This window comes from Octopus sinensis, linkage group LG6, assembly GCF_006345805.1.
Source record: "Octopus sinensis linkage group LG6, ASM634580v1, whole genome shotgun sequence".
Lineage (NCBI taxonomy): Eukaryota > Metazoa > Mollusca > Cephalopoda > Octopoda > Octopodidae > Octopus > Octopus sinensis.
The window spans coordinates 89,241,666-89,254,785 of NC_043002.1; the positions used below are offsets into that span (position 1 = coordinate 89,241,666).

General features: G+C 34.4%; 1 protein-coding gene across 13 annotated transcripts in view; it reads right to left on the bottom strand.

Moving 5' to 3' along the window:
- The window catches only part of LOC115212859 (protein-L-isoaspartate(D-aspartate) O-methyltransferase), a 58,490-nt gene extending 48,902 nt beyond the window's left edge, over positions 1 to 9,588 (bottom strand). For 7 of the 13 annotated variants that reach the window (XR_004999762.1, XR_003881771.2, XR_003881773.2 and 4 more), the window contains exon 1: positions 9,086 to 9,585. Coding sequence is in view for 4 of the 13 variants with exons in the window: in XM_036504148.1 (XP_036360041.1) it covers positions 9,086 to 9,254 (169 nt within the window). In the remaining 9 variants the exon portion in view is untranslated. Of the gene's footprint in view, positions 1 to 9,085 lie in introns of all 13 variants that reach the window. The other 6 variants (XR_003881770.2, XR_003881769.2, XR_004999760.1 and 3 more) reach the window with 3 other exon arrangements.
- Positions 9,589 to 13,120: the final 3,532 nt, after the last annotated feature.

The window sequence follows — 13,120 nt, forward strand, 5'->3', positions numbered from 1 at the left end:
ACTGCAAATTATAGAAGATAGAACTATTTCAAAATAAATTAAAAGGAAAATTAGATAGCAATAGGCCTTCAAATTACCCATTTTATACACCTCTTGTGGTTAACTTACTAGTTTAACTCAATTTTGAAGAGACAAATTCAAATTACTAAAATGTTGCTTTTAAGAATTATTCTTACTTTTCAATATATTAAGGATATTTTTCTTTTTGAAAAGGAAACTTTTTTTTTTAAATTGGAATTGGTTAATCCTTTAACATTCAGATTACTCTTTTAAATGTAATGTTTATTTATTCACATTGTTTTGAATTAATCATGCATTATTTTGTAGCTTTAAGATTTCAATGATGTTTTTAGTGTAGGTCTAAGTAGCCTGATTTGGTTAGTTTGAATATAAAACAGGTAGAATATTTGGAAATGATATGGCCAGTTTGAATGTTAAAGGGCCAATATACATTTAACATAAGGTGCAGGTTTATTTTTCTTAATCATAACTAAAAGAATTATATCAAAAATTAAGAATATACCACAAATACATTAGTCACGTGACCAATACTTAACTAGACTTCTTGTTTCAATGACAATAACCACTTCTCTTATCATTTTAGCCACATACTTTCCTTGACAGAATCCACTGAAAAATGTATAACCTTTAATTTGTGATTGCTTGGAACAAATAACAGCAAGCATCAATATAAGGTTAATTGATAAGACAAATGTTGTTTTTTTTTAAATGTCAAATGCAAGCTGAACAGTATATATTAGTTGTAATGTAACAGTATCATTCAACCACAGTAGTGGTTGAATATATTCTGAAGTCCACCATTTCGTCAATCGCAGCAGCTTCCAAGCTTCACCAACTCAATTGCAAACTGTTAATAGTTTTAAAGAAGACACCTCCTCATCTATACTTTGGCATAAATAGTTTGAGATTTGGTTCAGTAGAAAAAACGTTACATCAAAATATGTCAGACCTCAAGTGGGCAGTAAGGAAGATATTCATCTTCAATTAACAAAAAGTTTTTAATTTTAAATTAAAAGTATACCTTTCTTAGGCTTAAATGATAGAAAAATGCATTAGGAATTCAGAATTGTAAGTAGCAATAAACAAAAATTAGTAGAAAAGCAGTTATGAGGTAAAATGTTATGAAATTTTATGTCAGTAAGTAAAGAAATAAGAAGTAATGTTTTAGCAATAAGAATAAAGAATATATTTCTAAAATGAATGTTTACTTTCTAAGGCGGCGAACTGGCAGAAACGTTAGGGTACCAGGCGAAATGTTTAGTGGTATTTCATCTGTCTTTACATTTTCAGTTCAAATTTCGCTGGGGTCAACTGATGTACAAATTATTTAATTAATTTTTTTTTTTAACTAAACACTTTCAAACTTCCAATACTGGTAGAATGTATCACATAGAACAAGGTTTACTCTTAATGCTTTTTGACAAAATTTTGTATTTTAGAAGTGGTATTTTATCATCTGTCTTTAGGTTCTGAGTTCAAATTCCGCCAAGTTTGACTTGCCTTTCATCCATTTCTGATCTATTCAATTAGACGTACAGATTATTTAATCTATCTTTTTTTAACTAAACACTTTCAAACTTCCGATACTGGAAGAATGTGTCATATAGAACAGGGCTTACTTTTAATGTTTTTGACAAAATTTTGTATTTTAGAAGTTATTTCATCAGAAGTTACAGAGTGACAATGGCCAAATTCATGTTTGACAAGTGCCAATACATAAAACTCTCAGCTTTTGACTTACTCTCTAATTTCTGCCGATGATATATATATATATATATATATATATATATTACATATATGTGTAAAAAAATTTCATTACACAATCGAACCAATGAAAGAGCCTCTACCTGGTCATTCAACATGCTAAAAATAGAAGCCAAAGTATCCCCCTACCTAAATCACACACCCATTGTATGTAATGTCCTAGATTATCCCTAGAAAGATGGTTTGCTGAAGGCTGGAATGTCTTTGATGACAGGTTTGCAATATCAGGGTTGAGGCTAAATAACAACATTATGGTAAATTTCTATATTAACACCTGCACAATTTTCACTAAGAAAAAAAAAAGAAAACAAAAAATTTGATTTTTTGCATGGAATCAAGTACCCTGACCTCCTAATATGCTGCAAGTCCCTTATTTTGGTTCAGAAAAAATGAGGCGAGGGGGTCCCCACTCCCCAATCTTGGAATCATTAAAAATTTTTTCGTTGAATGAATTCCTGTGACCTCCTAATATTGCAACGCCTGGAAAAATCATGGATTACATGGGAAAATGTGAGCATGAAAAGTAATATTCTTAAGATTATAAACCTGGAAAAGTACAGGATAAGTTATTACACCTGTAAAAGTAAAGGACAAGCTATTACTTCTAGTTAAGTAAAGAATAAGAAACTTTTTACTTAAAATATTGTTGCTAAAATTAAAATTTGACTATTAAAACTTATTTTGTTATAGTTTACAAATAACACTATACTTATTTAAGTAGAATTTTGGCTAATTTACTACCTTAAATACAGAAAAAAGTGACTAATTAGACAAACTTACAAATTAGCTGAACAGTTTTGTACTATAAATTTAAAAGATGAGAACTGTAAAGAGTGATAAATCAGAAGAACTGGCATTCTTTGCTGCAATATTTTAAAGTAAAAAGTTTCTTATTCTTTACTTTACTAGAATATATTGTCCTATACTTTTACAGGTGTAATAACTTGTCATGTACTTTTCCAGGTTTATAATCATAAGAATATTACTTTTCATGCTCGCATTTTTCCATGTAATATGTGGGAGAAACTACTGCTTTTAGTCTTAACTGAGTTTGATATAGCAAAAATAAATAAGCAAAATTATATTTATTATTAATAATGTACACAGAATATAATATCAAAGAAAGAGTAATTTTAAAATTATCTTACAGAGTATAAGGAATTAAAAAATTAAAACAGCAGCTTAAGGTGTAACAATTAAAACAATGTCATGATGCTCAAGCTATAGCCTCATTAATTAACAACCAATAACTAAGTGCATTGCTGACTACAAACCTACAAGTAGTTGGCTAAAGCTAAGCTAAATTTGTCATTCCATCCAGTTTAGATAAATATCAATGGTAAGAGCTAAAGAGTAATAATTTAAAGTACAATTCAGCAAGGAGATAATCTCTCTGAGATTATTAATTGTGTAATAGCATCACCACCAACAGCAGCAACAATATTAATCCTTTCTACTACAGGTACAAAACCTGAAATTTTTTAGGGAAGAGGGCAAATCAACTTCCAAAAAGATGAAAGGCAAAGTCAACCCTGGCAGAATTTGAACTCAGAAAACAAAGACAGATGAAATGACACTAATCAATTTGTCTGGCATGCTAATGATTCTGCCACCTTAATAATGATGACGATGATTTATTTGCCACAAGAGTAAAAGATGATTGGGACAATACAAAGACAGACATAAAGTCTGGGTGTTTAAATATAATGAAATGATAAAAAAAAGGGAAAGAAAGAAAGTGTATACTGAAAAAGAAGTGATATATGCATAGCATACAAAGATTTTTAAAAAATGGTTTCTAATTTAGGTACAAGACCAACAATTTCAAGGTGTGAGAATTAGTTAACCCCAATACTTGGTACTTTATTTTATTGACCCCAAAAAGAGGAAAGGCAAAGTTGACTTCAGCAGGATTTCAACTCAGAACAAATATTGCAAAAAAAAAAAAAACCCCCAAATTTCTAACAATTCTCCCAGTCCACTGCCAAGATAGAGTGGACCACTGGATTAATCAGACAAACATAAATATGATATAATACAATAGGATATATATATAATTTAAGAGGATATATAATATATATATATAATACTCAAGAAAGTCCATACTCTGCAGAAGTGTTAAGACTAGTCTTTCTGGTGGTACAAGGCACTCGTGGCATCGCCACGTAAAAGTGCCTGTGAGGTGCCATGTAGTTCCACATAAAAGTGCCTGTCTAGTGCCGTATAAAAGTGCCTATGCAGTGCCATGCAAAAACACCCAGTACACTCCGTAAAGTGGTTGGCATTAGGAAGGGCATCCAGCTATAGAAATCATGCCAAATCAGACTGGAGTCTGACACAGCTCTTCAGCTTGCCAGCTCTGTCAAACCATCCAACTCACACCAGCATGCACAACAGATGTTAAATGATGATGATGCTAATCTAAAATAATATAAGGAAGAACATTTATGCCAACAAATAAGAACCAAGCTGATCCTTAAATCACTTCAAGTAATATATGATCAGCTTATTTAATATGAATTAGTAAAATTGTAAAAATAATTAAAGTCAGGATATCAGCTGAAAATAAAATGTTAGAAGTCTTTCAGTAAAAACATACTGTTGGTTACTTTTATTTTCATTTTCACTTTCATAAGAGAAAATACAAGCAACAGCCTTCATGTAAAACTGCATCACTTTAGAACAAGCATGGACAACCAGCAGCTATTTATGTGTTTCTGTGTGGCACATGTAATGTCAACATAATTATCACCAACATCATTTTATGTCTGCTTTTTATGCTGACATGGGGTGAATGGGTCATCACAGTCTAAGTCAGTTCTTATTCAGAGTTACCTGCCCTTCTTGAAGGTTTAGAGGACTGAATCTTAATTCATTTCACTTTCGATTTTGTTTTCCTTGGCTGGAAACCCTTCCTATATCTAACAGAGTGTAGTGGGTGCATTTGAATGTGGCATCAGAACAAAAGAGGTACTCATGTCCTTGACAAGACAAAACAGATCGTGTTTCATAAAAATTTTGAAACAAACTTTAGTTCCAACTCTGTTATAGTAAGCAATTCCTTCCTCACCAAGCTCTCTCATTCATTTACACTTTCTCTCAATCAAATTTTTATAGTTCATTTAATGAACACTGAAAATAAAATACTGATTTCATTTTATTGCACACAAGACCATATTTTCAAAAGGTGAAAGGAATATAGTTAACTAGATGAACCTCATTGTTTTATCTGTACATTCTATATACGTGTGAGTGTGTGCACAGAGACATGCATGGTCTGATCAATAAGTATTTGGACTGTTGTCATAGTAAAGAAGCTAAAGCACAGAGTAAAGCCACTCGGTACAGACTGACCTTGAACTTCACTATGCATGAGCACTAAGTTTTAACATTCTAGCTAACTTCTGCTGTTTAAAGCAGTGCTTAGAAAGAAGGTGTGTAACATGTGATTGTCACATTGATCATGACAGAAAAAGTTGAGCTGAGAATCTGCATCAAATTTTGCCAAAAACTTGGTGGTATCTGCACAGAGACCTACGCAAAGTTTTCAAGCAGTTTTGATCCTTCTTGACACAATCAAGATCTTGTGCAACTGAAACCTGAGTGTCTTGTTGGTCAGCTGAAAGCAGTTTTTGGAACAAACTTAGCAGACACACGTCTCATACTCAAATCTTCAGTGACTGAACCGTAACTAATCTGCACATCCTCAGGTAACGCATGGATGATGATTCCACGATTTCCCCTCACAGCTGCATGCACATCTGCAATGTTTTTCTCAGTTCTGCTGGTTGTGGGTCTCTCAGAACGTTTGTCAATATCAACATTTTTACAGCCATTTGTAAACATCTGAACCACTCGTACTCTTGTGTGTGGCTCATACACTTTCTGCAACTTTGTGTAGGCCTCTGAGCAGGTATTGCCATGACAACTTTCTCTGTCATAGTCAATGCAATGATCATATGCTACACACCTTCCCTCCAAGTACTACTGTAAGCAGCAGAAGTGAGCTAGAACATTAAAATTTAGTGTGCATGCACAGCAGAGTTCAAGGTCAATTTTTGTCATATGGCTTCACTCTGCATGCTTTAGCTTCATTACTATGACAACAGTCTGGATTCTTATTGATCAGACTACTCACATAAATTTTACAGTTACAATTATTTAAGTCAAATAGAAAGGAAAAAAATTTATGCCATTCTTTAACAATGTTAATAATCATTTCTAACATAGACAAAAGACCAGGGTATTTGCAAAGGGGAATTAGTTAATTATATAAATCCCACTACTTTATTTTTTAACCCAAGAAAAAAGAAAAGCAAGACTGACTACAACTGGATTTAGAATAAGAACACATCAAGAACCAGAACAAAATTTCTGCCAATCCAATAATAAAACATTTAATTTAATTTTACAATTTTGTAAGCAAATTGTTTCCAAATATTGCAATCATGTTAAGAATTACAAATGACTGAGTTGGTTTGGTGCCAGCCAGTATACCGGAAGGTGAAAACTAGAAACAATAGATTGTCTTTCTTGAGAATTAGATGTTCTGTTGTGTTTTTTTTAAATATTTCAGGGTAAAAATCTCAATAGTCAAAGGTTGATAATAATGCATATCCCAGTTTGAAAGATGGTACACATGACACTGCATGTTGAAGGAGTCAGTTAAAAGGTTGGCAACAAAAAGGGCATCTAGCCAAAAGACATTATTACCTCAGTAAAATGATCTCCCCTATATCAGTAGGAAAAAGTGGATGCAAAGTGCTGATGAATATCCAAAGGCAGAAAGTTTGCAAAGACAAGGCCCAAGCTCAGATATTACATGTGAACTAACAATCGCTGAAAGACAAAAGATAGTAACTTTCCATCCATAAAACATAACAAAGAAAACTGGTCAGAAAATACTTGGAATTTTTGCAACTCTATATAAAAGACATAAAGACAAAAAGCAGGAATAGGGGCTTCTGTAGGAACCAATGATGAAAAGGCAAAGACAATATTGGAGGAATACTGTTTTTGGATAAAAAGTTAAAGGAGGACATACTGAATACGATGTTCAAAAAATATTTACATCAGTGAAACTTCCTTCTTAATTGAAGATAGAATATAAAAGCCTTGTGCCAGTTATTAGTAGCTCTCATAAGAGACAATTCCAAGACATTAAGAACTAATCCCTCAAAGTTAATATACATGTTTGTGGGCTCAATTTTAGGATTGTTTACAACCAAGGGGGCAAACAACTGTGTACATATTTCAATTCATTAAACCTCATCAGTATAGTATATTTTGGCCAGTATTATTTGCAAAATTGAATAATAAAGTTTACTAAAGGAAATAATTCAAATTGGCCAATATATTGGCCAGTATGCCATATACAAAAATTTCTTAGTTGAAATTTTCCTCTTGATCAGCGAAAGAAAACTTAATTTAAGTGAGTAGATTTCCTTTCAGACATGAAAGTGTAGCAACTGGTAGATATGAACAAAGGGAGATAAGAAGTGTGAGTAAAGAATGGGGGTCCCACAGATTTAATAAGTGGAGCTGAAAGAAGGTGAGCTATCAAATGTGGTAGCTTTGTCGGTAGGATTATTGCTTATAAAGCTGTTTCGGTTAAATAGTAGCAAAGAGAAAGATTCACCTGAGCTAAAGAAAAGTTATTTGGCAATTTTCCAGCATATACAGTGACAACTATCAAGAACCGAAAGCTTGAAGGCCGTATGTCACATAAATGCATCTTTTGCTCTCTGGATTCATTTCTATAAATTGTTTGTATTTGCGCGCTTGGCTCAAGAATGAGACATTTTGTCTTCTCGTGTAACCAGTTTAAAATTGCTGAAGAAACCTATCAATTAGGTTGTTTGAATGTTCAGAATTTATAGACTGAGTACTATCATAGTGTTTATTGATAGAAAGGCAATGATGATGAAGTACCCAGAGAGTCGTGAGGGGTAACTGCGTAATGCCTGGACCGAAAATGGTTTCGAAGGTTAGGAAAGTACGAAGAGCATATACGAAATCTGTAAGTTGATCAGGGATATGAATTTGGGAAACTGACTGGTGTAGACTGCGTAAAATGTAAAAAACTGCAATCACTGCATCATCTGGGTTAGTGTGAAGCAAGTCAGAAAGCAAAGATAGTCGGAGATAGTGAAAATTGCAAGACATGACAATTTCATAGTTAAAGTGGGTGTTTCGTTGCAAGGGCAAATGATTCAAATAATTATTGGTTATTGGCTAAGTATAGAAAAGCAGCAAAAATAGCAGCTGGTCTTAAGAGTGTTAGACAACGTGACTTAATGTCAGATTAACTGCAGATGTTGACAACGAAGTGAACGATAGGTTACTAGAAACATTTATAAGCAGCTAAGATGGTACAACTATAGATGATCAATTTGTCTAGGGACCAGAACTACCTTTAGCATATTCAACATCATTTCATAATAATTGCTAATATTTCCGTTTCACACCTATTAAAATGCTCTCTAAAAGTTAGAAGACCATACATATATTTTTTAGATAAGATTTAATATTAGAGAAAATTGTGAAGTTCGCGGATAGCATTTTCTTTCAAATAAATAGATTAAACGTTGAAAACAGTAAAATGAATACAACATTCCAGGATTAATATATAAAAAGATCAAAATAGGATCTGCGTCTGAATTAGTAAACAGGTAGGTCTGAAAAAAGAAAATGACCGTTAATATACAAAACTATTTTTACGTGTATTCCACATCGTAACATAACACATTCGTTGCTATTTATTGCACTTGCTAATATTGCGACTGATGATACAAGTTTTGTTATCCATTTTACATCATCAGCATCAATACTTGGTGACGCATTAAAAATAAATATAAGGTGTTTAATATTTGAAACGATATCAACAGTATGAGAACGAAATGAAAGTAAATTAATAAATTGCAAAATAATACTGTCATTTAATTAAATATGCACACACTGAGTATGTATGTATGTATGTATGTATGTATATATATATATATACACACACACATATCTGTTGGATGTGAGGGAATGCAAGTCTGTTATGCATTTGTAAACTATCGGATATTTATAAAGACAGAATAAAAAGATAGCTCTACAATAAAATCATAGTGGTCTAGTAATGATGAAATTTCAAAGCGATTCACATAAATAGATCACAATCGTGAAATTAAAACAACTGGTATAAAGTGACAAGTTTAGAGAAGGTAAATATTCGAATCTAGGACCGAAACTCTGCAACAGGGCCAATGCCCTCAGATTCTACGTAAATTAAAATATTTAAATAGTCTACACTTACGATAGAGATTTTCAACAAGATGCGAATTAGTATTCCCACTAGATCGCCAAGCCATGCTGGATAAATGTTTTGGAAACACTAAAAAGGCTACAGCGACCTTCAATCCGCAACTTAGCAGAGTTTTCGCAACGTCTCGACGAAAGTGAATGTGACAGGGAAGTGGTGTCATTGGCGCATCAAACTGGGCTTATTAAAAACACGGAATTAACTTGACGAAACGTAGTAGAAAAGTAAAACAAGTTTTCTGCTTTTAACTTATCGCTGACTTGTATATAAATAATTTTTGCTTGGTGGTTTTTGTTTTAATTTCAGAGACATGTACGTTTCTTCTGCTATTTTTTTTTTTACTTCTTCTTTAATTAAATAAGTGTGTTATTTTCATCGTAAATCTAACTTATTCTGTTAATTATAAAGTCATTGCACAGAAGATGTCACCAATTCCAAAATAAATGCAGAATTTTTTTTAATTATGTGCTTTTGTTTCTTTGTGTGTGCGTGTTTGTTTCTTTTTTTTTAACAATAAAAGGGTAAAATGAAAAATAAAAATTCAGAGATATTAAACTAAATGATAAACTTCTATTTTCCTTCCACGGTATTAAAACATCGTGTATGTTTGGTCAATCCAGCTCCCTGCGTGAAACCGGTGCTAAGTTATTTCTCCCGGGTTTTCTGACTCCTTGGGTCAAACCGGTATCATAAGTAAATTTACAACGTTATTAAATGTTCCAGAAGTTTCGTCTTAGAAGTCAATGTAAATTTCTTCTCTTTCCCTCTTCTGTCGTCCTTCCATCCTCCCCTTCCTCGTTGTAGCCTCATTATGTTGACACATCATGTGTGATGCGTTCCTTATTGTCGTCACCTAAGACGAAAACTTCGTCGTTGTGTGGACTTGAGGTATTTTACCCTTGTCCTTTTTAGTGTCCAAAGCTAATATCAATCGTACTCCACATTTTTTTTTACCCCTGCCTACATTATACCAACAGGACAAACAGTTTGATGTTATATCTTCCCATTAGTCTATTTTTCAAACGGAGGTCCATTCTGCACACATCCCTAACATCTCAAGTGGGGACGGTCTATAGAACGCAATTCGCACTTAAGCTAGCCATAACTGTTACTCCTTAAGGATGTCACTTCCGTCTATGCCGTGCCTGTCACCAGGCTATCGTGGGCATTTCACCAAGCTATTGATTCTTACTAAACATTGCGAATATGGTTTAGATCCTGTTCTGCCAAGGACCTGAATCCGTGAATTTGTCTACAAGATTTTGCTAAGAATCTCATGTGATAGACATTTAACTCCTGTCTAGTATATGTCATCTATATTTCGCAAATAGTATAGGAAAGTGTTGAAGATGCAAGCTTGATAAACCTTCAATATGATGAATATTTTTTTTTTTTAGTTCTCCTTGACTCCAGGTAAATTTAGTCATTTAGTCATCTCAGTAGAGAAGTTTAATTCGTGCATTGAACTTATAAAACAACATCCATTTTGAGAATGTCATTAACATTATAGACTAATGTATGGATTTTGACTCAGATGTTTAAGCCTCTTTTTTGAAGGTAAAAAAAAAGAAGAAAGAAAACTACATGAGAAAGCGTCATAAGAACTGAAAGCATATTGAGTAGGGACACAATGAGCAAGATTTACTGCATTTTTGACCTTGAGAATATATTTTTAACAAATGCTCACAACTTTACAGAAGCTATATCAGCGAAGCAACTGACATTTTCTGAAAGCATTAAAACCACTATAACATAATCAAAACATTATTACAGAAATTATCTCCATTCTCTTTGAGCATAAAAGATACAAATTTAGCTGGGGCAAAATGAGTAAGACAAAATAAGGTAAATTTTTCTCTTTAGTTTTTCCAGAATTACATTTGAGAAAAGACTCATACACATCAATATCCATTCTCAGACATCAGAAATGCAACAAAACTTTAGCATGCCTTGGGCAAACTGAAAGAGGCTCGTGGAAAAAATTACACATGATATGAAAGTAACGAAACTCGATTATATCTTAAAACTCAGCAAAAAATATCCTCTATAACTTTTTCACGATCTGCTGGAGTGGCTCTCTTCATGATACGAGGTGGGATTAAAACGTTTCCAGACAAGTTCTACAGCGCGCCAACAGATGGCAGCACACGGCTGCGTGTGCAATGAGAACTAGCAGTGATCTTCATGAGGTAGTATGCCGAGTGACATCGCTGAGTTTATTTCGCAAGTTGTGAAATTTGTGTCATTCTGATCGCGTGTATGCTGTAGTATGCGATTTTGTTATGGACAGGAAGTTGGAACAAAGATCCAACGTGAAATTTTGTTATAATCTTGGAAGGTTTGCTACAGAGACATTGAGCATGCTTCGGCAAGCTAACGGCGATGAGGCAATGAGTAATGCGGAATGTTTCGAATGGCACGGGCGCTTCAAAAGCGGAAGAATGCTCATAGAAGACGATGAACGATCTGAAAATGTGGTATTGTACATCTAAAATTTGTCTCCCAGGACCAGACCGTCAATCGAGAGTTCTATTGCGACATTTTGAAACGTTTGAGGGAGGACATCTGGCGAAAACAACCGAATCTGGGGAGCGCGAAGAATTGGATTCTTTACGACAACAATGCACCCTGTCGCCGAGCTCTCCCAACTCGTGAGTTTCTCACCAAAAACAACATGGTATTGCTTCTGTACCCACCCTATTCCCGGACCTCCATCTTTTCCCAAAGATGAAACTACAGCTCAAAGGTCGTCGTTTTAACACCGTTGTCGAGATCCGGAACGAATCGCAGAAGGTCCTCGACTGGATTACGGTAAACCGGTAAACTTTTCCTTCTGGCGCTTATACGTATTTATCCCTTTTCATATTTATTGTATCGACCGTACGATGTACTAAAGGAGCGATTCTCGTCACCTCTCCTTCGCACGGTCGTTTACATGAGCTTCCAAGATTGCCTATGTAAATTGTACGTGTCACATCACCAACAAACATAACTCGAGTTTTAAAATTCTTTAATTTGTAATGTCACTTTTGTAGATGTGGTTTAAAACAGTGTCAGTAGTCTTTGAACTGTAAAGAGATTATCATTTAAAATTACATCTTCAACAAAAGCTAATACAGGAAGTTTATCGTCCTTCTGACGTTGTATCCAACTTGTAATGCTTCGCAAACTATTTTAACTATCGCCCCTTTCCCTGTTGCTAATACTTTTTCAATGCCCATTTGCAACGATTCAACTCCCTCGTAATTTTTAATGTACATACACGTAATACCAAGTTAGAGTAAATTAGATTCAGGTACTAGTTTGGTGCAGGTTGTACGGAAAGAAACAATGGAGTCTGTTGGGATTTTAATAAACAACAATTTATTCTTTTCGTACACAAGAAATAACAGTTGTCGTTATGAGTGACAAAACGCCTTTGGTATCGTTCGTCCTCTGATCGTTTATTGACTTTGTGTTGTTAGCTGTTGTCCGCCGTTTCTGTTGGTCAACTCCTACAGTGTCTGTCAATGCTTTTCTCTGCTGCATACCAAAGCTTTCTGTCTAGTGTTCATGACGTACTGAATTTATACTAGTCGATAGGGCCAGAATGAAGCGTGCCAAAAGAAGAAAATATATTTCTTTACTGCCCACAAGGGGCTAAAAATTCATCTCCCAGGACCAGACCGTCAATCGAGAGTTCTATTGCGACATTTTGAAACGTTTGAGGGAGGACATCTGGCGAAAACAACCGAATCTGGGGAGCGCGAAGAATTGGATTCTTTACGACAACAATGCACCCTGTCGCCGAGCTCTTTACTACCCACAAGGGGCTAAACACAGAGAGGACAAACAAGGACAGACAAAGGGATTAAGTCGATTACATCGACCCCAGTTGGAAACTGGTACTTTATTTATCGACCCCGAAAGGATGAAAGGCAAAGTCGACCTCGGCGGAATTTGAACTCAGAACGTAACGACAGACGAAATACGGCTACGCATTTCGCCCGGCGTGCTAACGTTTTTGCCAGCTCGCCGCCTTAAAGAAAG